General features: G+C 42.4%; 1 protein-coding gene across 10 annotated transcripts in view; it reads right to left on the bottom strand.

Annotated features, from left to right (window-relative positions):
• Positions 1–26,863, bottom strand: part of CALD1 (caldesmon 1) — a 270,067-nt gene that overhangs the window by 77,012 nt on the left and 166,192 nt on the right. For 5 of the 10 annotated variants that reach the window (XM_082498625.1, XM_082498624.1, XM_082498623.1 and 2 more), the window contains one exon: positions 19,973–20,084. In XM_082498625.1, the coding sequence (XP_082354751.1) occupies positions 19,973–20,043 (71 nt within the window). In that variant the 5' untranslated portion in view covers positions 20,044–20,084. Of the gene's footprint in view, positions 1–19,972; positions 20,085–20,833; positions 21,011–26,863 lie in introns of those variants that run through there. The other 5 variants (XM_082498620.1, XM_082498628.1, XM_082498621.1 and 2 more) reach the window with 3 other exon arrangements.

The raw sequence follows: 26,863 nt of genomic DNA, 5'->3' as shown, positions 1-26,863 counted from the left end.
CTGATAGCTCCATGAAATGAACTGAATTCCCACACAGTCGCAAAAGGCCAAAGTTAGCATTTTCCTTAAAAAAAAATAATAAACTCAAGTCTGCCTCTGGAGCAGATTGGCTGTAACCTTGAACCTTAAAGGAAATGAGAGGGGGAAAGAAAGAGCAAGGGACAAATCGTAAGAGGAGGTGGGGAAAAGCTAATGGCACCGGGAATGGAAAATGTGGGCATTAAAAGAATTTCCTATTCTAAACAATGTGCAAAGTTAAAAATACCTTCTCCTGAGATTATCCTCGGCATAAATACACATGACGGCTATTTATAGCTGTCTGGTAGCCTATGACAAAGATTTTTATTCCAACAAAGGAGCTGTATACAAACGCGGGACCTGTTTAAGGAGCTATTAAAATGGAAAATAAACCACTCTTGCGTCAGCTAGCCATATTGGTACCTGTTTCCAATGCAGTCTAAACATCGCTTTCCTGGATGCTGACAATTGAGCATTAAATACTAAATGGAGGGAAGAAAAAAAAAAACCTTGGTATATTTATCACAAGGCCAATAGTCATTGTCATAAAGGCCCACACCCGGGTGCCTGCAAGGCGAGGTGCTGGGCTTGAAATAGAGCATGCCAGTTGCTCAGCATCTCCGTGGTCACCTGGGGGCTCCTGTGCAGCAAGATCCTGGAAACAGGATTGCCTGAGACAGCCCCGGGAAGGACCATGCCAGGCCCCCCACGTGAGTCAGGCACCACAGGTATGATCCTGCGCCACTGGGAAACCAACCAGGGCAGAATCATGGGGCTTGGTTTGCCATCAACTCATCACACAGGAGATGCTTAAAAAAATTATTCTTTTTCCTAGTCTGTTCTTCCACTTTTACATCTTTTCACTACTGTCAGTCTTTGGGGGTGGGTTGAGAACTACGCGGAACATGCTTCATTTAGAAGAAAGAAGAACCTAAAGCACCATATCTCTTCACAAAGATGAAGATAGCTTTGTAAAAGTAAGCAGTCTCTGGCTCATGTGGAGGGCTTTGACCCCAGTCCTGGGAGTCCTGAGTGTTTTTGTCATTCAAAACAGAATGGGAACAGAGAAGAAGGGAAGGGTATGAATCACATGTAGAGCTAGAAAGAAAGACAGGGTTGATCACTCCCAGTACTTGTCAACATATATTCTTACTGCTTTGGTTGCCTTCAGCTTTGAACTAGGGAAAAAAAAATAAATTTGTTTGTGAAAATACTTTTGAAATCCATGGGAGGCTTTGCTGAGATACCCCATGATATCAGATCGCAGGTACTGCTGGCATGTCTTTTCAGGGCAGGGTACACCTGTGATAGGAATGGGGGAAGGGGCCTCTACCCCCACCACCTGCACATGATAAAGTGCCTGCGTCCCATTAGATGGGTCTAACAGGTTGACCAACAGCCCACTTTAACTCCCCCCAGGAACTATATCCTTTCTTTTTATCTCCTGGTCTTAGGTAAGCAGTTGCATCTTGTGGTGCAAAGGTAGGTGACAGAGATCCTCCTTTGTCTCTTTTCAGATCTCCCTACAAAGCTTGTCTTTCAGTGCAATTATTGTGCCTGGGTCACATTTGCTAATGACTCCACAGTTAGTTAGCCAAGTTGTGACCGTAGTTTGTGTTATCTGCAATAGCCTGGCTGTATGTTCTGCTGCTTCACTATCAATCAGCCATGCACACCCTATGTTAATTAAGACTGCAAGAATTTCAGAGCAGAGGCCTTTCTCTTCACTGCGTATGTGTAAGGGACTTAGCAGTACAGTTCTGATCATGAAGTTCAACTAATGGATATTTTTCAGCTCAGCTTTGGTTTGGCTCCTTCAAATCAAGTTAAGATTTGAATTAAAAAGAGACTTTTTAAGGTAATGATTTGGACTGAGTTGCAGTTCAAGAAAAGAACAGCTTAAACTAGTTTCGAGTTCACATTCAGTTTAAATCTTTGGTGCTGGTTTCTAATCTGTTACTCCAGATAGTACTGAAACACCACTAATTTGAAGTTAAGTACACCTAACAGCAAAAGAGGAGTTGCTAAGCACGATTTAGCTAATGCAGAGGAGAGAAGCCAAGCAGCAAAGCAACTGACGTTGCAGCAGCACACGTTTCACAGTGATAACCTCAACCCCTGTGCCTTCCACCAGAAACAGAGTATTTTGCCCTGCTCCCCAGCCCTCTCAGGACACACAGTTCACAGCTCAGTACTAGGATGCAAGGCCTTTACCCTTATTTCTTAATGGAACAATTTACCACTTCAGAGCGTGTTCTCCATCTGGAGAAAACCAGAACTGTTCATTGTCGCCTTGCAGGAAATGTAGAACTTTCCCTCCTCCCCCATTTCATTTGTAAAAAAGGGTTTGGGATAAACTTCCCCAGTTTTCAGCACTTCTTTCTAGCTCCCCGTCACCGAAAGTTTCTACCAATACAGGTTTTCATCCATTTTTTGTAAAGATGAAATCAATAAGAATTTTGCCCACAGAAGGAATAACAAACAGGAGCCTTTGACTGCCTGAATGATAAAACTCTCTTCACTTACATGCAACTCTCCGTGAAACCACCGTTAGCACAGCAAAATACGCCGTTTGAAGAGAGGGAATTTTAATGGTAGTTTAATCTACTGCACACAGTTTAGCGACGTAATGAGGAGCCTGTAAACCACACAAGTACTACAGACTGACATCCACATTTCAGTCATAGTATATGGTTTTAGACGCAGCAACAACCATAGCTGGATAGTACAGTACATTCTGTTCTACCAATGGCAACTCAACAGCATCATCTACATCTGACTCTCATTCTTTCTGGTATCCAGTATTATGGCTTTTGGAACAGGATAACAACTATTATCCCACCCCCTCCCCAATTCTGTGGTCAGCAGCTCACTACTCCTAGCATATTTAATTGATAAATAATGGGGAATGGGGCTAGGGAGGAGGAAGTCTAGCAAATGGAGTTGAGTTACATAAGTAACTTTTTTTTTTCCCCCTAAAAGTCTTAATTTAATATCTGTTCACAATGTTCACTAAATATACAGGCTCAGCTGCCACGTTCCCTTCCTCTGCCTAAACAAGGTTGCAGGCAGTTCTGTGTCTTTTGAAACTCATACTGCTCTTTATTAAAAGGTGAAGTTGCATTTGCCCTAGTTTATGAGATGCCCAAAATACAGCTTGCAAGCAAACTGCAGAGCAGGCTGCTCTGTAAGAAAGCTCACAGCTGTTCTCTGCCTGAGAGACGATGCGGTCCTGTGGCTGAGACATGGCTTCTATTCCCAGGTCTGCCACTAAGTGTTTAAAGATGGAGCTTGAGGTAAAATGTGTTATGACAGCCTAAACCCGTGATGACAAAGGCACATTTACAAGAAACAAGGACGTGGTTCTGGTTGAAGGAAGAAGAAAAAAAAAAAAAAAAAAAAGAAAAGAGGAAGACAAAAACAGGGAAAAAATAATAATCTGATATTGCCATAGCTGCTATCCCAGATGGTGAATCCAGTTCACAAATGGCAGAAAATTACCTTCGTTCAAAGGGTCTGATATTGCTCCTGCCCTATTTTCTGATTGCTTTCCCAAAAAATCAGCATCATGTTTGTTAGTTTTGGCCAGAACAAGTCTCCAGATGTCTTCCCCGTCCTTCGCTCACACAGACGCTAAGCAACGTGTTAAAGTGCCCTATCCACTGATCATTCAAGATGTGACTCTAAAGCTTGCACAGGCATTTGAAAGACTCTTCAGTCTACCCTTAAACAAAAGCTATACCAGATGAAATCCCACAAAATCCAGTGGAAACGGGCTACAAGGTGGTGCCATTACTCCTCTCCAGCTTCAGGAAGTGTTTATTGAATTAAGAACAGAGCTGCTCTGCAAAAATCCTATAGGCTATGCAAATGGGCTCATGCCATCTTAGTGCCAGCCACCCAACAGCTAACAAGTCCAGTATTATCAGGCTGTCAACCTAATCATCCTCACTTGCCAGGGGAAATCATCAGCACACGCACTGCAATATCTCCATATCAACATCCAAGAGTCAACAGTGAGTGGCAGAGATAAACAAAGGCTCTACATCCAATTTTCCACGCAATAAAATATACATGGAGTTCTTATTAAACGTAATCAGCAGAGGTGGGCCAACCTCCAATCTGAAGACCTTAAAACTTATGGAGGAGCTTTCTTGGAGCCTATTGCAAAAACTGCTTTTCGTGGCTTCTCCTTCTAAAAATGGCCTGTACCAAAATGATGGTGCTAAAAACTGTGAGCCTGGGTGATTTCTACATCTGCAGCTTGAAGAAGATCTAATAAACAAATAGGCAAGCAAAAAGGATTCATATATCCCCTGTGAAAGGTTTTTAGTGATCCGACTGAGTCCCTCTTCATTCCCTGTTAGCAAAGCTAAAGGAACAGAACTACCACATTATAAGGATGATGCAGGGATATATACATTTAGTAAATAATCAACAAGATCTCAGATGCTCTGGTTATCACAGAATCACAGAATGGTCAGGGTTGGAAGGAACCTCTGGAGATCATCTAGTCCAACCCCCCAGCCAGAGCAGGGTCACCTACAGCAGGTTGCACAGGATGCCGTCCAGGTGGGTTTTGAATGTCTCCAGAGTGGGAGACTCCACAACCTCTCTGGGCAGCCTGTTCCAGTGCTCCACCACCCTTAAAGTAAAGAAGTCCCTCTTCATGTTAAGATGGAATTTCCTATGTTCAAGTTTGTGCCCATTACCTCTTGTCCCTGTTACAGGGATGTACAAAGCAGCTTATATTATGAGAGAGGCACTACAGTGCTAAAGGAAGGAGCAAAAATTTTTAAAATGGCACTACTATTCCCAACAGAAAGAATCACTTTTGGGGACCTTTCAAGCAGTCTCCTCTGGCCAATTTTCTTTATGTTTATGCCCTTACGCTTACATCCTGACTTCATCTAATTAAGTAGTTATGGTTTCAAAGGTCTGAATTCTAAGTAGCAAGAGATTACCCTATTTAAAAAGTCTTCATTTTAAACCCCTTCTGCAACTCTGTTTATCCTGCCCTGCAGAAGAACAACTTGAAGGCACCATAGAAGTGAGCTGTGAACGTGCACCCCATCCCCTGTAAGAGCTGACAGTTCAGATGATAATAGCTTACATTTACAAAAGCATCTTTTGTATTAAAAGTGCTTTACAAACTATAGAGACACACACCTCTAGCAAAATGTAGTTACTGCTTGAGTAAAAGGTGGCAGCCTACAAAATCATGCATGCCAGTGGGACAAGGAGACATTTTAGCTAAGAACACTCAATGTTGCCCATAAAAATGGCACATTCTTTACCTCAGAGCAGCAAAGACCTCAACATTTACCATATGTAATCCAAATAAAGACAACATTCAGAATATTTTTATTAAAAACAATTGTCTTGAATACAAATGGCCCAATTTACAGTATGTTGGGTAGCTGCCGGATGTTGATAGAAAACGAACACATGCTGTAAATTCGGTGCTTGGTAATTAGGAAAATGTGCATGTTTTCCAAGTCTGCTTCTCTGTAGGTAGGACTAAAGGGCAACATTATGTCATTTCCCTTTGCGCAGGACTCCCTATTGACTTCCATAAAGAATTTGGCTTAAAAACTGATGACAGGGTACAGCCCAAGTTGAGGGAAGAACAACCAATAAATAAAGGAAGATGGGTTGGTGACGGAAAAGTCATTCCTAGTCACCAAGACATCTTACCAATATTTTCTTCCAGCAGTATAATGAGGACAGGACAGATGATTTCTGCTCTCAGTTAAACCAGTCCCTTAAATCCAGAGTAATTGCTAAACGTGCACAACCCCTGAAAACAGGATTCAGACTGAAATGACTAAAAGCAAGCCTTAGAACACTGACTGCTACATAACATGGAACAGCGATGAAGCTATGACGCAGCCAGTTAAATGAGTCCTCTGAGTTTAACTGGGGGCTAGCTGTTTTGTCCTAGATCTGTCCTGCTTTAAAACATACTCATCAATAGTAGTTTCTATTTCAGAATTCTTCTGTTATCAGTAAGCATTGACAAGAGTTTAAAAGCTATCGTCAACCAAACTGCGCGCTTTGTGATCTTTGCTCCACTTCTGTGTACCTATGCATTTATCTCCAGAAAAGCAAGATATATCCAGCAAAACCATGCAGCCAACAGGCTGAAAAGTCACACTCCCTCCAAAGCCACCATAACCACAAGAATGCAAGATCTATGATGTTATCAAAGTCAGTACATCAGGATCTCATTGCAAGTATGATGTGAGCATGATAGGTGAAATCAGGATGGAGCCAGCGAAGCAATAGGGAAACAGATGAAGAAAGTTAGACTTTTAAGATGTGAGTCACCAAAACAACACCTTCAAGCGCTTCTCTTTTCTCAAACAGTGTCAGAGCTGGTGACACAGTTAAAGTCCTTCATTGTCTTCATGCTTTATTAGGTACTGTATTAGTCCATCTGACAATAATCAGTAAATCAAAAATTAGATTACAGACCCATTAAACATTTCTGGTTTGCCTTGAAGATATATTTTCTTCATTCAATTTATATATATCCTGTACATATATTCAGGCCTGACAAAACATGATGAAATTTTCATTACTTAGTGGGGGGGGGGTTCTCATATTAAATTAATGACCAATATATTGCTGCTCTTTAGAATATTGAAATGACTCATCCATTCCATGAAAAATTTTGGTGAGAAATAAGACAACAGCCCTGAAGGAAATAATGCAGTCTTCCAGTATAAGAAGATTACATGCTAATGAGAAAAACGACTCACTAGCTTGTACAAGAGTGAAAGGGGGAGGTGGAGTTGGGGGGTGGGGTGTCAGAATTAAACCTTTTCCTTATACAAATTCATCTTGTGGCATTCCAGCACAGACAACCCCTCCAGCCATCATAACTCACTGGTTTGAAAAGGTCATTAGCAGCACTCTATCCCATTTTCTTGGGAGAATGAAAAGCCAAATTCATGGGCATGACATGAAAATTTGCCCTTGGTATTGCTGTGGGATGACCTGAACCCTGAAACCTTACTGAGGAGTTTCTTGGGTGCATTTTTCATGAAATACAAGCACAGCACAAGCACATATATTCTCTATATGGTATTCACAACTCCATCCTGCAGCCACAGTGAGCACAGCAATAGCATCAATACAAAATTCACAGCACCTCATGCTCTGTTTTTTTCCCCTCTTTCTCCATTTCCCCACCCAACTATTTCTGTCTCCTCCTCCTCAGAGCAGGCTGAACATGTGGCACCAGACACATGATGCCTGTGCTCAAAAAGTAAGCTGCAGTGGGAAGCACTTTGTTATCCGTGTCACTGACCTTCAGAGGAATACCCCACTGTGCAAGCTGGACCATAAAAGGAACCCATGTGTAGCCTATGTTTAGAAAAGCCATCTCCTTGTCTTTCCCAGCTATGGTGCTGCCTTATTAAGACACTGAAGTAGTAGCCGCTGGAGAATCTCGGGAATGTTCTGAGCAACAGAGCCCAAAAAAAGCTCGTCATTTTGTATAGGCTGAAGATGAACTTGAAAAATCTGTGAGGACTGTTCAGCTTAGCAGTTGCAGGCTAGTAAAAGAAACCTATTCTAAAGAAACTACAGTTGTGCTGTTCCTGTGGAAATACACATGATTTTCTCCCTTCAATCCAGTCATAAACATTTTCTACATGGGAAAAAGGGAGAAAACAGACTGGACATTGAGAACACCCATCTCAAGGGGTGGCACAATGTGGTATATCAATACAATGGTATAATCATCTCACGAGGGGGCATAAGGACAAAAAGTCATCTGCATACAGGTCATCAGAAGGGCTTTCCTCTCCAGTCTCCACTGTGCTCTGGTCCTCTCACAAGATGATAAGCACTAAGTGGGAGGAATGGAGACAGTCTTTAGTGCTTGTTGACCTTCCAACTGTAAGCATTTTTGTGAAAATTTGATTGCTGAGTTTTGCTGAGAAGTTTTTGAATTCATGTGAAGGCCACAAACAAATTTATGAGGTTTGTTCTTGTTTCACCAAGAGGTCCATTTCACTAAAACCCATTTATACCACCTTCTTCCTTTTCTCTGCTCAAAAATACGGATGGAAAAATTTTTATTCTTTATATTAAGGAAGCATTCTGCTCTTGGGCCAACTTCCCCCCTCTATCTTTCCCACCACTGTATTCTAACAATGCCTTTCAGAAATACCCAGGATTGATACAGAGTATCTGATTTTATCCTTATCACTAGAGGGCTGGCAATTTTATAAATTAAACCAGCTTGCTCCTGTAAGCACTGTCTGCTTAATGGAATTGTCCTCTATACAAGCATCCTCCCCGCTCCCAACCCAAAAAGACATATTTCTGAGAATTAAGCTATTACATATAGGAACCCCTCTTGTGGTAGGAAGCTGTATGTCTTGTGAACAAGTAATTGTATATGTTCTGTCACTTCTGCAGTGCTTTTCTCATTTTAAAAGTGATGTTGCTCAGATTTTTCTTTTCAGTCTCTCTCTCTGATCATCTTTGCAGGATACTCCTTTGAAACAGCTAACATCTAATAGTCCGAGCTATTGGAGGAATCCAGCTGCCAGGACCAGAAATAGCTGTAGCCATTTGCTGACTCCACAGTGGCTTACAGCGAGTCCCTGAGCTCTCCATTTCTTGACATGTGGTCAGTAATAGTTGGTGGATGTGGGTAACATTTGATTTGTGGGTAACCCATCTAATACCAGCCTTTCCCTGATCTGTACCTGACCTCATACAACATGGTAACATGAAGGGATTGGAGGTAGGAGAGTGTCTGAACTTTCCTGTCTGTCATCATCTGTGCCACCCAACTCTCCACAGATCCACATTAAGAGCAGAAACAAGCAGCTGTAAGAAGAAGCAGGATTTGCATGGAAAGTGAAGATCAACAGAGATTCCTCATCTGGGAGTCCAGCACCAACGCACCTTACCACAGTCACAATGACCTTGTCTGTACACAGCAGTTCACCCCAAACCTGGTTTGAAAGCAAGTGCATTAAATCTATGTAAGCCTCCCAAGTCCAAAGTTAAACAGTCTTACCCTCCCACACTGTTTAACAATAAGACACACCCCCTTGCAGGAGTCTCAGCTGACAAACAGTAAATTGAGCCATAGTAATTTGGTTACTTTTGACCGTGTGCACTTAATTGACTTAAAAATTTACCATGACATACATCAGGTTTAAATCATACAAAGAGGGCTCACAAAGTGCTTACTCAAGTGAATCAGTTTAAATAGCAGTAGACGAGATGTTGTCTCATGCTAGTGGAAGACCAAAACTTTTGAAGAAGCCCTGCTTTTGAGTACCAATTTTTAGCACCTCTCTTATGGCCTCAGCAAAAGAACAAAGTCTGCCTAGAAGATAACCTCTTGCTAGAGCAGTCCTTGTTGTTAGCTTAAATAATGTCTACATTGAAAATGGGTCATAAGCTACTTTAAGGGAAACCAAGACATGTTTTCAGAAAATATCAGAGAAGAAAAATAAAACTTAATATTAAAAAAAAAAACACCACCAACCAAAAAAAGCCCCCAAAAGACAGTCACAACTAGCTGCTGAGTTACAGCCTTCCCTTGATTTTTTTATGGCAGCACGACAAACTTGCTGGCCTTTTTTCAACAGACTATCCAGCAAAGACTATTAATAAGCAAGTTTATTTAGTCCAACCAACAGGTTTTGACATAAAGGGGAGAAAAACAACATCTATTTACATTTTCTTAATGTCAACCAACATGAGGCTAACCTTTAACTCTCAAACACACTACCCACTGGTTTATACTTTCCAATAAACGAAAAGCAAAGCATCCTGCTTACTTTTCCACTTCCCATCACCCTTGCCGCTCCCCAGGAAGAGAAGGGCTCAGCTGCAAGGTTGACACAACCACTGCTCCTTCTAATCTGTAGCTGTAGCACTTCTGTTGACCCAGCCCTCTGGTCATGCTGCATGGCATCATCCATGGGGACCGGGCAGTCACCAAACTTCTTTCCTAAGAAGCAGTTGCCCAGTGACCATATTTCTGGGCAGGAATATTTCCTGAGCTCTGCACTGATGAATTAAGTTGCCCAAGAAGCACAGCCACCTGATGTCTCCGTTCTATGAGAGACCTTGATCACACAGGGACAACCTGCTGGCAAGGGGGATTTTCTTTGTTTAGCGCAAGCTGATAAGTAGGTTATGATGAGAGAAAGCAAGCTGCTTATAAACATTTATCTTCAGTAATTAAAGCTTTGTTTAAAGGCACAAAGCCAAAAATGCAGGAGCTAATTGACCAAATGAGATGCTTCTGCAAGTTGAAATCAGTTTGGAGTTTCATTTGCAAATCGCATTTTTCCTCTATAGTTCTTTGAACTGAGTTGTGAAAGGGTAACTTTGCCCAAGCTGCCAGCAATTTGATAGTGTTTACATACAATGCTTATTCGTGTGCAAAACTTGTTAGCATTTTACTTCATTTAATCTATTATCCCTGCATACAAATTGGCCTCGGCTTTTTAAAGGGAAAGATAATCTTCTGGTTATCTGGTTTAAGTTCAGATATTGGATCATAAAGATTTTAATAAAATGCAAACTCACACTGAGAAGCAGATGCTCCTAGAAATCTACTGGCTAAATTCATATTCATGTCACTCCTGAAGCGTCTCACAGTCGGGTAATAATTGCAGTTTTCTATCATGCCTAATAACTTTTACCATTCTGAGCCCAGAATGCCCTGAAGAATAAGTGACACAATTAAGTAACAAGTTCAACAATGTTCTTACTCACTAAAAAGAAGGCATTGCAATGTAACAGCTGAGAGACAATTCCCAAGTCTGGAAATCTGTGATTTTAGGGCTGCTTTTCTGTTACTCTGTTTAGAGAAAAGAGCAAATTAAACACCAACACCAATGCTGTCCTTCTGCAGCAGCCTCTACTCAACACCTCCTCCAGATGCAATGTCGTGTCGCCACGCGCGCAGGGCAGTTCACGCCTCTCAGGACCCCCAGCCCAAGATGCACTGCCCATAAGTATCTGCCCAGCCTCTGGGGCCAAGGGTGCGGGTGCTGCGGCAGGGAGGCAGCGGGGGGCAGCCCTGCTCGCTTTGCTCCCACCTTCCCCCTTAGGCGGCAGCAAGGAGGGCTGCACTGGCAATCAACCTGCGCAGCAGGGGCTGTCAGAAGTAACCAGCTGTCTGTCTGTGCAGCACTTGATGACCCTCTGCCCTAAAAGCATCAAAACCTCACATGGGCCACCTCAGTGGGCAGGCTGGACCACCAGGATGTATGCCATCAGCCACTTGCCACAAGCACGTGCAGGCTATAAAATATATTGCTGCAGGTGAACACATCAATGCACAATGTGTTTGCCCGAACATATTTTTTTGAACATTTTTAAAGACACGGGGATATCGAACCATCACCTTCTTTTGTTATGGGAACAACACAGTATTCTTTTGGCCTTTCTTTAAATGAAATGAAGCTTGTTGCAGAGCATTACTATTAATAAGGCCTTTTTTTAATCAAGGGAAGGGTTAATGTAGAATTTTTAGCCAACTCATTTGTGAGCATATACATTTGTGTGATGAAGTATGCACCATCGTATGGCTTCAGAAGGCTTTATACGATGAACTAAATTAACTCTGTCTCTTGTGGTAGTTGAGGATATCAGGCGTGTGGGAAGTGAGTAATCAGCTGAGAGCTCAATCATATGCTTACCGTCTAGAAGGAAATACAGGTCAACTGTTTAAGTTTATGAAGAGAGACTGAGTTAGGAACCTAATAAGAGTTAGCAATGGTTCATGCAGGTTTTTCTGACAACTGACACTGGCTATCCAGATCAACGAAGATGGGGGATTGCCCTGCCTAAAAGAGTCTGACAAAGTTAGACCAAAGGACCAAGAACTGAACCTCCTTTATTCTGGGTTGTTTCAGGGAAGTGTCTTTGGTCTCTGCCACACCAAGTTAACTGCAGGTAACCTACATGAAGGGCTGATGCCAAGGGACAGAAAATGCTGCTGGGGAAACTGAGGTGCTGTGTCTGCCTCCAAGGGCACCACACTGCTCTGCTGTGGCCGGTACAGGAAGTTTGAAGGCTCTGCGCCTTCACAAACCTCAGGCCAATGTTCAGTTAATGCAGCTTTTTGCATTTCAAGTTTCTGAATCTTTTGTCGAGAAAATTCTGATGGCAGATATGATTTACACCATTTGAAGGTACAATGACAGATGCACGGAGCTGTAAGCTACCCTAACTTAATTGACTGCATACTGCCTATTTGCACTTAAGACATTAAAGAGATGTTATTTTTCAACATAAATGCAACAGGACAGCCATTGACAGTTATTTGTACTACACCAGCTATATTCCTTCAGCCTCACAATTTTCTTTGTGCAATGCCTATGCTTCAGTCTAATTCTGAAAATCTTGATAAAAGACCATGTTGCATTATTCCTTATGTGGTGCCCTTTTAAATATGCACGCTAAAATTGTCAATAACAAGCAACAAAAGCTGTGTCTCAATGCCGATATTTATTAGGCATTTAAATAAGAACCAGATCATCAAGGACTTCAGCCTAATTAAAGCTAATAAAAATACAGGAGAAAACAGAAGGGCAGACTTCCCTTTGGTGCTAGGTGGGTTACCCGGTTCTAGGCTCAGAGGGGGTGCTTTTCACCCAAGAATTTCCCAAACTCCTTGGTGCTTCTAAAGCAAACCTGCCACTGTTGAAAGAGGTGAAAGACAGGGCATTTTGCCAGCTCTCTGGGTGCTGGATTTGGGCTCTCCTCCTAAAAGGTTGGCTGATATAGTAGACGTAGTAAAGAGATTACAGAATGATATTAACATACATGTGGGATTAATATCTGAAATACTAAGGAACTGATTTTGTTGTCTGCTTCGGAATTGCAGTGGGGTTAGCTCAGTAAAGGTTATATTCTCTATGTCTAGCTATTTGGAAGAACAAAGCTGCTTTTATAAAACATTTCTCCGTAAGAACTTTAAAGAAAATATGACCTGCAAAACACACAATGGCTGTAAAATGAAGTGGTAGGGTTCTACTCAGCTTTGCGTGTTTGATTATTTCCTCCGGGGCATCGGAAATGCTACAGTAACAAAGATTTGTCTACTATCCACCCTCACTTGGGAGTGACAGCAGTAGGACGTGCTTTAATGAGCCAGTGGCTCTTAGTGGGTCATGCTTTTCTGTCTGGGTTAAGAATGAGCTCCAAGAACTGCAGGAACAGTGATCAATGCAATGTGAAGGGCCGAACTCACCTCAACAATCCAAATATGTCCTGTCAGTCCTGGAATTCAAGGTATCTGTGAAGACAGGTTAACAGCTGGAGCACTTTGCCTCAATTTGTTCCTGACCCTCACGCGCTTCTAATCTTATTTATTTGTTGTCTTAATATTGAACTGCTGGGCAGAAGATGTCATGTCTCAGCTCTACCAGAAGGTGAATATTTTACAGAAAGACAGGCAGAAACCCTCAAAATATTTAGAGCTTCAGGATATATGAAGTTCGTGGAGAGAGAATACCACTGTAGCTCTTGTTTTAGTAGTAAAAGAGGCTTGGACCAGGCAAATGCACAGGCCTCAAGAGGACAGAGGTTGAACATTTTTGGATGTACTGTTCTGAAATAAATCATGAACATTGGGAAACAACATGTTAGACACATGCAGCCAGCTTCTCATGTTTAAACATGCACTCCCTGAAAACTTGTATTAAGGTCATATTCTTCATTCCGCTACACAAGCCTGAATTGAAGCACGGTCTCGGAAAACTCTTAGTAAAAATGTAACCAGACATTTGGGAACAAGACATGGTCAAGTCTTAGTGTTTTAAGAAGTAGGGTATAATTGAAAAGGAACCATCTATGTTCATTCCTAAACTCTCAACACTGTTTAACGTATGTCACTAATGTACACTCTATACCAGAAATAACTCCAGTGTAGGAATGAGAAGCAGTTTCAAAAGCTATTTGTGGTCATTCAGTGTTGACCTAACATGAACACTCCCTTATCCTCACTGTCCTGGACAGGAGAATGGAAACTGTCCACTTTCTGTGGCTGACAAGGACGAACTTTCCTTGTTCTCTAGAAATATAAAGACAACGTGGCAACAAATGTGTCCTGTCTTACCCATCCAGAAGATAAGCAACAGGCTTCTCATTAAGTCCTGCAAAGACATACCCTGTCTAATCACGCTGTTTTTACCTTCTTAACTTGGAGAATCAGTCCTCTGTATGTTTATCTGAGCTACAGCAGCCTCAACAGGAGCACTAGCGCAGTAAATGGCATGTTAAATGGCTTGCTGGTTCTGTACTTACCTTCACAGGCCAGAACTGAAATTCACTTGACTTCTCGTTCAGTTGTGCCAAGATAAGTTTTGGGACTAACTACGTGTCCTCTTTTAACTGAAGTTGCATTGAGCTAGTTACCACCCCAGAAGACTTTCAGCCTGCTGCAGGCTGCCACCATCCCCGACCTGCAAGCCAGGTTATTTCTGTGAGCATTCTCCAACCTACGTCCATGAACACAAACCACACTGCCTTATGAAACTATTTAAATGAAAGGCTGGAGAGAGTTTGTGATTGAAATGTTGGATGCTTTTTTTAAAAAAAGAATCTTTACCTACTATCTTTAGTAATTAATGCTATCAGGAACCATAAAGCTTAATGGCAGCGTTTTTCTGTATGTCCTACCAACTTACCCTTTTAGGGTATGTTTACTAATATCCTATAGATCTGTATGGAGATGAGCCCTTTAGTCAGGACAGCTGTGGCCCCTGCCAGGAGATCCCACACAGCCCACAAAGTAACATGGTAGTTTTAGAGAGTCTTTTTAGTGACTCAATGATAGATAGCCACTTCCCTGCTGTATTTTCCCAACAGGATGACCAATACCTCTCCTTCCCTGTGAAATGACCTGCAATCCCTTAGAGAAGAGCATTGTGCAGGGCAAAGCTGTGGTTCAGATTCAAAGTTAAGCTTCAGCTAAGTGGACACCAGCCTGACAATGATCCGAGACCTTCCTGAAGTCTGCAGTGATGACGGTTTGGCAATAAAGTAAACTGGATCAGCTTCCTGTATAATTTTTAAAAGAGCCCCAGTACCGGGGAGAGGCGAAAATACATTGCTGGGACAATGACAAGCCAGCCAGTCATAAAATTGTGACTTAAGTGCTGAATAGATTAACCTGAGAGCTATTCTTTAGAGAGTTCAAGGGGCCAATTTTGCTCTCAATTATGCTGAATCAAGGAAGTAGGTCTATTGTCACTTCAAGAAGTATTTCACATCAATTTTTCACTGCAGCTGCATGTGGCTGTGACAGACCAAAGTGCATCAGCAAGATATTCACAAAGCACCACCCCGCCAGACATACACGCTCCCGCTACCCAGCTCCAGGCTAAATTCTTCCAGTGTCAGTTAAAACATCAAAATGACAAAACCTCATGGTTTTGTTCAAGAGAACATCTTTTACTGCCCAGGAAGAGGCACAAAGCAGCAGGTGGCATTTGTTTTTTCCCTTGTTGAAAGAAGTCAATCCCCTGTGCTTCAATTACATACAGGATTTTTCCTGTCAGTTAAGTGCAACCAATTTCTGTGATGGCCCCAATGCTCCAGCACGGTATGTACCCTGTGGCTGGGAAGGCAAAGCGTTCGTCCAGCTCCTTTAAGGCTGCCACTGAGACTGTCTCATAAATCACCTGGCTGGAATAACTCAGGTAGGGCTTAATCCAAAGCCCATTGAAATTGGTGGAAAGCTTCCCACTGACTTCAACCAGCTCTGGACTGGGACCTCAGGGCTTTATACAACCACCATCCCAGGCACAGGACTCCCTCGCCTCTGAGGAACAGGCTAAAGCCTTGACTTTGCCACAGAGCAGTTAGAGACATAACACATCCCATCACCCAAATGACTGGTAGGGTCCTTTTTTCCCTGACCTTGCACCTGATCAGTAAAAAACATGTGCAAAATGCTAGTAGATGGGCACAGTTAATGCTGCCATACTTTGTCCTGAGTTTCCCAGCCCATGCCTGGAAAGCCTTGTTCCCCCAGGAGGTACAAGAGCTGCTGGGTCCCCGCCAGCCTGAGAGCGTGCAATAAATCTGACAGTCTGGGAGAAAGCTGGACAAAGCCCCATATGCCTGCTGTTGGCCACATGCACCCTAGACAGGTCTGCACTGCTACTCCAAATATGCTGATAGGCCTCCAGAGATCCCAAACAAATACAAAAAGTAAAAAAATTCTGGCTGGACAAAATTTCTGGGTGGGTGCAGCAAGCTTGTGTAGGGAATCCAGGGCGTGGAATACCTTGAAATGGTAAGACCTTAAAATGCCAAAAAAACCCACTAGCTTTCTGCGCTGGTGGCAATCTAAATCTGAGTTGCCACAACACGAACTACTACCCAAAGCACATGCCAAGTGTGAGCTGCACTGTTGGTCTTTAAAAGACAAAGCCAGCAACTCCTCAGCATCTCTTAAACATATCAACCCAGAATGCTAGGGCTACACAGCACAACAAAGCATCATTTCCAGCAGCTTTCTAATGGAGGAAAAAAAAAAACCACCACAAACCCCAAAATCAACCAAAAAAAAAAAAAACCCAACTGAAAACACAAAGCCTGACATCAGCGCTCAAGGATCACACTCCCACTAAGTATCTCCAAAGGTTACACATAAGTGGCTGGACATCAGTGGCTCCAGCATGACAGACAATTGGGAAGCTGACAGCACATGTATCCTCATCACTCCTCACAAGGCCTCTGTTCTCTAGGGAAGACACAATAAGGTCAAGTCACTCCCTCTCAGGCAAGTGGTGCATGAGTCCATGCTGCTACAAGGCATCTTCACCTCTTGATCTATTTGGGCACGGGCGTCAGGCTGGGAAGACAGGCTTTCCGTGGGCGTTTATCCCAGGAAATGGCAAAATGCGTCACTGCAGCTGGCCGAGTTACAAATACTGCTGTTCGATACGGCTGTTTGCGCTTCTAGGTTTACTGTTCAACTCAAAGAAGCCTAAACAGCGTCTGAGATACCTAGCAAACAAGTTACGGCCTACACATAATCATTCATCTGTTCATCTCCCAGTGGAAATGCTTATAACCAGCGGCGGTTCCCCCATAGCAAGGCTATAGCCCCCTGATGGAAGGGTGCAGGGAAATGCCCTGTGCCTAAGCAGCAGGAACCAGTGCTCAGAGCTGATGGAGCATTTTCAGTCTCCATGCTGCTCTTTAGGACCGCACAATTCAGTTGATAAAACACCTGCAAGTGTTCAGAGGGAGGTCTGGCAAGCAGATTGCTGTGGCATAAGACATACACAAACACGTTGTAGTCATGTTTTTAAAGGTGAAGATGATCCCCAAACCCCTAAAAAAAAGAATTCACCAAAAAGAATCCTGTGTGATATATTTGTTTGTTAATAACTGCCCAAATGCTGCTGTCCTCAGCTCAACGCGAGCGATGCAATGCAACAGGGGTGGATGTTCAGCTCCTCCCCCATGTTGCCCCTGCTGGGGCACGTTTTGGGAGGTCCCAGCTCCCAGAGTCACATCTGAACTTGAGAATCAGGATCTGTTATTGTTAAGGCAAACCAAAAATAAAAAGGCCAGACTAAATTATTTTTAAGATCTCAAGATTTTTAAAGCAGTCTTGTGACTTTTAAGGGGGCTGACTCATGGTACTTGAATGCTTGAAGCTGGCAGCAGTGGAGGGAGTACAGCAAGATTTAGCGTACAGCAATTTATTGCTGAAAGCCTTCAAATGTGTGGGAAAGGGCACAGACCGCTTCTGCAGTGATTTGGCAGAAAACAGGGGCATAGGCTCAAGTCCTTCTCCTCCAACAGGGCTGCCACCGAGCTCGCAAACTCCACAAAGGTTACCACACAAAATCCCAGCAAAGACGCCCCAAACATGGCAAAAACACTTCCCAAAAGCAGGTGTGGGTGGGGAGGGGGGCTGTTTCCCGTGTCAGCGGCCATCACTCTCATGCCCACCCACTTGGCCTCCCCGTGTCACAGAAGCAGGGGCAGATATGGCCGTTGGTCTGCAGGGCTCCCTGGGTACCGCTTCGTCGAGGGACATAGGTCAGCTGCTGCCTGCAGCTTTTGCCTCCCCAGGGCTCCGGTTTCCCCATGTGTGATCAGGGACCGGAGTCAGGTCAAAGAACACACCCAGCACAGTGATATACAGATACACCTGAAATCCTGGATTTCAGCTTCCACTGCGACGAAGGCAGAGTGCCTCATTCTCATCCCCACCCCCCTGCTGCCATCACTGCATTTAAAAGCTGGCCATGCCACCTCGCCGATGCCCAGGCCACCCCACAGCCTCTGCACACTCACATAAGAGCTTGGATGCCTTCATAGGGAAGTTCAAGTGGCATTTTTCCATAGCAGAAAACAGCTCCTGGACTACACCCCCCAGCAGCCTCCACAGGCTGCCCAGGGCCTCTATTATTAACAAAACCTAAAGCCTCAGCCTTTCCATAAAAAGATTTTCTTAAAGCAGAATTACACTAGAAGTATATAAATACTACATGCTATACCATTCACTGGCATGGGCCCTGCAATCCCTCCCACGCTGCCCAACAAAAATATATCACCCCAGTCTTGGGGGGGAACCCTCTGGGACAAAAAGGCAGCTCAGTGCCATAGCATGTTTGCTCCTCTGCCTTTTGGGGTAGGTTACCCACCAGGTGATGGCTGCATTTTGCTGCCGCCTCATTTCCCTTTGGCTGCCACGCTTCATGTGAGTTTATTTATCTGCAGGTCAACGCTGCTGCTTTCCAGAGCTCATGGGTTCAGCTTATAACCCAACAAGAGCTCATGTACCCAGTTCTGCACGGCAATATTTCCTTTGGAAAGAAAGGTGGCTATTGCATCTCATCTACCTGGGATTTCCCCCCCAAGTTACCATCAACGTTCATTAGAGAGCCCTGCTTATACAGCAGGGCCTTATTAAAAAAGCTCAAAGCAGGCATACAAAATAGATTTGTTATTGCATTCTGCTGACTTTCATTTAAAACTGCTCTGAAAATATATTTTCTCCCACAGCATTCAGAATCTGAAACACCATGGTTTTGCCAGCGCATGGGAAAGACCAGAAACAAAAATGAAGTCCATGTTCAAAATTAAATACAAAAATGAGAACAAAATGTGCTTAAATCTAAGTTTCATTTTTTTTTAAATCACTGCAGTGTTAATAAACTAAATTACATCTTTGTATCAGAGAAGACATTACAAAAATAAATGAAGCCTAACTTTCTCCCTGCTAACTCCAGTGTAAATCATGGGAAATTCTATTAAAGCAAACAGAACTGTACAGGTGTAAAATGGGGCTGCTTAATGAAATGTCGTTCCCAGTATTTTCATGTTGCTTCTTTCATAATTTACATCATCGTACCCATGTTAAGTTCTGTTCTCATTTTTACCAAAGTAAATATGTAATAACTTATAGCAAATGCTGCCCGTGTTGCCCACATGAAGTGGCTATAAATGAGTAAAAAGAGACAGGCGGTACAAATACAACAGCAATTGCACAGTAACGGCAGACAATTCACAGATATGTTATACTACATATACCAAGTGTATGTCAGCTTTCAGTTGATATAATAATTTTAGCTCTGTCTGAAAAGACAAACACAATCCCTTCTGCACAGCACTCACATAGCATCTGAGCATGAGTCTTCCTATCAATAAATTCACACAGCCATAGTCCACCTTCAGTGTTTACATGTATCCATGTAAAAAAATAACTAGAAGCCAAGACATTTACAGCAGCTTAAGGGAATTAGGCACTAGACACCCCTGACTGCCAGCCTCTCCCACAATATTAACTAATGCTATTTTACGGCACGTATTGTTAGCAAGGACTCTTTGGTTAGCTAGAGCATACTTTGGAATTTAAGACAGAAATCCTCAAAGCCACTGCTAATCAAAGACAAGCCACTGGCACCATTTTCCATACGTAATACCTCACCTCTCTGCTTCAAGGCGCATTTCTTCGCGCTTTTGCCTCCTGAGTTCCCTGCGGCGTTCAAAGTCATCCATGGTGGGTGTTCAAGCGTTCAGAGCTCTGGAAAGATCCAAATCTAAAAGGGAGATGACCAGTTAGATGAGAGAGAAAACACAATAGATCCGTTTAACCGAGTCCATTTAGTTTTGTTTTGCTTTCTTAACTTCGCTGTAACAATTTTCCTTTTCCATCAAAAAATTTAACTTCCTCAGTATTGTTGAGATAAACAAGATTAATGAAATGCCTCGTAGGATAAACATAGTCCATGCCTGCGTTTAGTTTCCTAGTTAAAATTAAATCAACATGCTTTAAGTAAGGACTGTATACATCTGCTAGCCGCAGACTAGCTATTTGTAATGTCACAGGTTTTTTCTGCAAACAAAAGCAACAATTCAACAGGATTTTAACTTTAAGCTTCCAATTTTTACCAGAAATAGTAAGTGCTGCACAAGACATTTCTTATTTTCTTTAGTTGCACAGATAATGAAAAGTTTTGAAAGTTAGTCCTCATCTGTCCGTTCCCAGCCCCCTCCCCTTCAAAAGAAAAGAGACAGAATAGAAGATAAAATGAGAAAAGAAAGAAAAATGAGAGAAGAAAAAGAGAAAAAAAAAAAAGGAAAAGAAAAAAAAAGGAAAAAAGGAAAAGAGAAAAGAGAAAAGAAGAGGGGAAAAAAGAGAAAAGAAGAGAGAAGGAGAAGAGAAAAGAAGCTGCAGCTTTTAAATACCACCCAGGAGCCACCAAACTATGTATAAATCCTGCTCAAAGAACCAAAAGTAGCAATATTTTTTTTGTAGTTTAATCCACGCATTTTCCCCATGCCCTACCTTCTTCTTTATGATTTAGTCCATGAAATATTTTCCCCTTTACAGTTCTTCATACACAAAGCCTTTCCAGCCTTGGTTTATATCCCATCAAGCCGAGTATTACAGAATTCCCCTGCAGCCCCCAAACCAAAAATGACTACCAGAAAAGGGAAAGCTGTTCTCTTTTTGTCCCTGCTTTGTTTACAGAGCTGTCAGTGGTTAGTTAAACTCTGCCTGGAATCTGGCATTTAAGGCCTGCTCTAAGATTGCTTCCTGTGCAGGGCTGGAGGCCTCAGCTTCCTCTGCAATCCAAGCCTGGGCGCTGCACTCGGAGGATTTCCATCCCCCCCCCCCCCCCCCCCCCCAAAAAAAAAAAAAAAAAACACCACCAAAAACATTTTCCAGCCCATTAGTACAAGACCGGCCATTTACGCTTCAGGGGAAGTCAGCACGCAGACACAGACTAAAATTTTCAAAGGTGGCTTATGAACTGCTTGCAGTTTAAGGGAAACAAAGCCAAAGGTGCATTTGTAAATTATTTGAAGTGCTCTGTTTGCAGATGTGTGCAAGATCTGTCTTGCAGCTTTATATTCCTGCCCGCCGGTGCAGCGTCCAAGCGCCCTCCCCATAAAAATCACTGGCAATAGCAACGGCTCTCATAACTTAAGGGAATCCACCGCTTTTTCTGCCCCCTTTTTTGGATTAAAACATGGCTGAGGGCAGGGGTTTTGTGAAGGTTATTTTATTAGTTTACTTTTCCTGGGGGTGTTTTTCTTTCTGATTTGTTCCTGGATTGGGGGATTTAAAATTTTGTTGTTGTTGTTGTGACTTTCTTCATGTTTGGCTGGCTGGGGTTGTTTTGTGGAGGTTCAAAGGGAACATTAACTTTGCAAATCTGATAATGACTTTACAATTGCTGCTACCTTTTTTTTTTTTTTTAAATGCACAATTAGACCACATATATATATATAAAGCAAGTCGTAACAAGACATTTTTTCAAATATTTTGTTTGTTTACTCTTACTACCCTGTACCCCTTGAAGAACGCAAAACAGCAAATCTGCCATTTTCTCCTGAGAAGTGTTTTCATCTCAGCCTATGCATGCAGCTTAAATCCTGCCTCAGCTCCTTTGCTAGAGGGCCAGTGAGTTGCGGGACTGATGTGGTTCTCCCTGGCTGGGAGATGAGAATCAAAGGAGGAATGGTACACTATGGAGAGCAAGTTTGAAGCAGCGTGCTGGGTTTCTGTGCACAGAGGGCAGATGACGGCGTCCACAGGAACTAAGACTGTACCCGGCAGCAGCATTTAATCTGTGGAATACAGTCACCATGAGGGATTTAAAATATAAAAAGCTGACTGTTAGGCTGACACCTCATGTGCTAGAACTGAGAATCCCAAAGTATTTTTCCCACTCTACCTCTCCAAAGTAGACCTGCTTTGACATCTGATTTATTTGCACTTTCATCACTTCTTATCCAGCCAGGTACCTCCGTCTGTCCACCTCTCCTAAGGTACACTCTTTTCCTCCCTCCAGCTCCAGATTCTGTGCACCCAGTTTTCCCCGTCCCCTCTCCAAATGTTCCAGCCAGTACTTCCACCTTTTGCCCTTCCTACCTGGTCCTCAGAATTCTCTCTCATCTCCAAAAGTTCAAGCTCTCTTCCTCGTGAGGAAGACTGAGGAGGATAACAATAGCAACCCAGAACTATTTCTGTTCTTCCTCCCTTCTTTCCTTCCCAGGAATGTAGGGGAGATTGCGCAACAGTTGGGAGAAGTTCCCCGATACAACAAACTTTCCTCATCTACAGGGTGCTTTTCTGTTGTTCAATGAAAATCAGATGGGTGGACATCTTGGGAGGATGCGTAGGGTTTATTAGAGTACAGTGTCTCCTTTCAAAGGACTGAGGTCTAGCCACTTCATGGCATTCAGATGACTTGCAAGCCAAATCCTTTTTTTAAAAATGAGGAAAGCACTTGGGAAATGGAGGTCGGGTTAAGAGTATGACCTTTAGTTATCAAAGCCATACCAGTGCAAGAAAATAAGTCATTAGCTAGAAGGTCCACTGTTCAGTGCTGTTCACTATTTTCCCCAAAGTTATTTGTTATCTTTCAGCCTCTGAAAACTACTAGTCTATAACTTCATCACTCTCTCTAAAAACGTTTCCTATTTCCATAAAAAGAGAGGATAAAATCAGAGTTTCTCAGAGTGTCCTTGCCTCTCAGAAGATTCAAAAATTGCTTTGCTTATAGATGAAGGTACCATTTGAAGTATTTTCTACAAATCATGTTTGGGAGCACACACATTTTGATGTTTCTTTTTAAAAAATGAAAATTGTTCATGAGTAAAACCATTCAGGGCCAAAAAGTAACACTCCACCCAACTCCACTCCAGGGCCTGCCTTCAGAGCCAAATGTGAAAATGTTTCTCTGTGTGACCTTCCCAGCTGTGCAAAGAATTTTTTTTTTACTCTTTGATTGCATTTTTTTTTCCTGTTACACATTTTTAATAATTTCATTCAGACCAAAAAAGTTTCATTTTTCTGAAAAGAGGAAAACCATCCCTAAGAAAACTGTTTCAAATCAAAAGTAATATTTCATTCAACCTCAAAAAAAAAATTCTTTGGTTTTATTTTAAGTATAAAAATTTTAGTTTTCAAAGTATGATGGAAAATATTTTGATATCTCAATTTTTTTCTCCAAATTATTTCCAGGTACGTTTTTCACCTAGTTCAACCAGAAGTCATCCATAAGTTTTAAATAAGTAGAAATATATATATTTTATTTTTTTTAGCAAACAGAAATAGATGTCTGAAACTACCTGACCAGTTCCATTCCTCTGATATCCACATGCATATGCAAATTACTGGAATATAGGCTACTCTTACACTCTGAATGGGTACACCACCACAATTATAATTTTGTTGCTTCTACATCAAAAGAAGATGCTCAGCATCTTTTCAACCTTTACACAAATGAAATAATACTGAAAGAATCTGAAGTGAACTCTCAGGAGTTTTCCACCACCAGACGCAGAAGAAGGATCTATGGAAGAATATTACAAAGATCTTTGACCTTGCTTTTTTTTAAAAAAATACACCTCAAACTACTGAAGATAATTCTTGCTCAGGACCTCAGATATTTCACAGCCTCACATACAAGGGTCTTCTCAGGGTCCCCATCTCTTTTGTTTCTGAGACTGAAACTTTAGATCATGGGATGTCTGATGAACCCTGTGGCCTTCCAGAAGACATACTAAGAAAGACTAAGAGAAGACAGATAAGCAAAGTAACTTACCTACATTTACCAGCATTGCCATGTTACTTGAATGAGAACCATAGCAAAGTACGTGCCCTGCAAATACCTTGTCCCCACAAAAACACTCTTCATTTCAAAAGCAGTACCATTCTCTCTCTCTCCTTTTCATCTCTGCACTTCACATAATGCCTTTGATCTTCAGTTGACTATGGTTTATTGCTAAAATTTGTTGAGTTTTTCATTGTCTTGCTAAAAAGTGCTTCCTTCGAGGACAGCCACATTTCCTCCCTCCTGGTACAACACACACACATGCAAACCCCACTCCCCTTTATGTCTTACCCCATGAGAGAGTTTAAAATTTTGTCTTCTTTCGGCTTTAAACAAGGTGGAAAATCAGAGAAAGGCATAGTAATTGTAAATATATGATGAAATATTTTAATAGCAATTAACAGAAATATGCTCTTTGAAAGCAAACAATAAATTGGCAAGGTAGAAATACACACACAACCACATATTTGTATAATTCAGTGTGGAGAGCAAAATGTCCTTCTGCTCTGGCTTAGATTTAATACTGTCCTCACCTTGTTCTGAGCACTATTTCAGAGACAGCTCAGCACACAGGGGGGCCTTAAAACCAGATGAGCTAGAGTGGTAACAAGCAAGTGAAAATGCAAACTGCTACTCAGGTCTTTAACAAAACAGAAATGTCTTTCTTTCCAGACCTGCAAGTCACCTTTCCATTACACTGAATGAGCTCCCAGACTGTGATGTTTATGCTGAGCCTCTGCACGAGCTTCAACCTAGTGGAGCCAAGAAACTTCAAGCCAGGGCATATTCCCTAATATAGCACAGCTGCATATTGCACAAGGCTCTGTGCCGGCCACAGCTGGCGACAGCATTGTGCAAGCACATGCCATCTTTCTTCCCTCCCACTACAATGAAACAATGGCAGATTTCCTTTTGGTGACCTTCAGTCCCAAAGAGCCTGAAAGTCATGCCTGTTTCCTTAACATGGGATCGCCTGCTGCTCTGGTGTTGTGAATGCCCAGGGCAAGCTTCACAGAGACAACTGTTAGGCAGATTGCAAGCTGTGATGACTGCCCGTGCAAGAAAGCATGGATCAGAGCTCTTACCAGGCCCCCTGTCAGCAATTTAGCCTATTCTTCATTAAAGAACAAGAGCGGAACATAGCTTCATTCACCTGGAGAGAAGCAAGGGGATTTGGCCTTTGATTTTTGTGGCAGCTGGTAGAAATTTTAGGACCCACAGGAAGCACAAAAAAAGGGCTAGAGTAGTAAAAAGGACAATATTGTGTTTCTTCATGAAAGAAACCATGACCAGTTCCTAGCCTCTCCCTCCCTCCTTTCTTCCCTGCCTGATCCCAAGCAGCAGGAGGCAGGGACAGTACAAAGAGAAACACCTTCAGGATTTCCAGAAGAGCTCAAGTAAGACAGCGCAGAACAAGGAGGCCAATGAGATATCATGGCCCGGTGCCTAGCATTCGGGGTGAACTCAGCAACTGAGGATACCCCTGCTTGGTTCTACCTTTGATTTACTTTGCGGCCTTAGGAACTGAGCCTTAGTCAATTCTGTGCCTCTTAGTCCTTATGTTATCTCCACCAATTGCAAATTCTTTTCACTGTGCATTTGCAGAAGACTAAAGCACAACCAGGCCCAAGGTTCGGTCCCGGCCACTAGATGTAACCGTAACATCAATATTAAAAAAGCCATATCCTATAAACAGAAATGTCTGCTGCAGCAAAGGGCTGAACAAATGTGATAAAGGGAAATCCTTTCTGAACCTTCCTACAGAGGGGTGGTAAAGGGAGGTTTCCAAGTCCAACTACACAAAGGTTTTCTACATGCATGCAGCTGGACCTCTGACTTCTGACCTGTCCTCACTGCAGGATCAGGTGGCAACACAAGACCTAAGTTATTCTGTCATTGCCCTCTTTTTTTTTTTTTAATACAAAAAAGATCAAAAGTCTCATTAAATTTTGACATGAATTGAGACTGCAAGCAGTTTTGTGCATTGTACCCCATCATTACAAATGCCCCATTTTCCCACCTGTCTCCACTTAATTTGTCCCATTGGTGTGGAGCTGTGGACCTTTCAAATGTCAGTAAAGGACTGGTTAGCGAGAAGCACGAAGAATATTTTGCTCCAGCTGGCTACAAGCTATGACATCCACTGTATCCCTAGGACTACTATTGCCCTTTCTTTCTACCTCCTCCACCTCAGAAGTGAAAACAGAACCTCTTCATTGCCCCTTTTGCAGCTGAGAGCAACTCAGCAAGCAACACTTATTGCCTGACTTGTTTAAACTGGCACCCATGAAATGCAGGTGTGACAAGCATTCTACTGCTATATCTGGGAGAATTACAGTTCATTAATCTATCTTCAGTCAAAACAAATAAACCTTTTTTCTATGAAAATCTGTCAGAAAATGTTTGGAAATTATTTTCCCTGATCCTCTTTTAATTCTGCATTAGAAGCATTCAGTGCCACTCAGATCTTTCAGAAACAGGTGCAGCTTCATTGAAGTCAAAAGGTGGAGTTCAACAGATTGATTTGTCGTTGGTCACACCTCATGCATGCTCTTTCTTTAAGCTGAGATGTTGGATGTTGCTGGCAATCATATATTAACAATAGTAAAGCTTACATTTAAAGAAGCTCTTCTTTCCTCCATGAATTCATTTTTAATATTCCTTTCATGTAAAAACACATATGCATTGTTACTGTGAACTTGGCCAAGTATTCATGTTGACTGTGGCTAATGAACTCTTTTACATATACA

Source organism: Vanellus vanellus, assembly GCF_965231255.1.
Source record: "Vanellus vanellus genome assembly, chromosome: 1".
NCBI classification, from domain to species: domain Eukaryota; kingdom Metazoa; phylum Chordata; class Aves; order Charadriiformes; family Charadriidae; genus Vanellus; species Vanellus vanellus.
The sequence above is the reverse complement of the archived record's forward strand: the minus strand, read 5'-3'. Positions and strand labels throughout refer to the sequence as shown.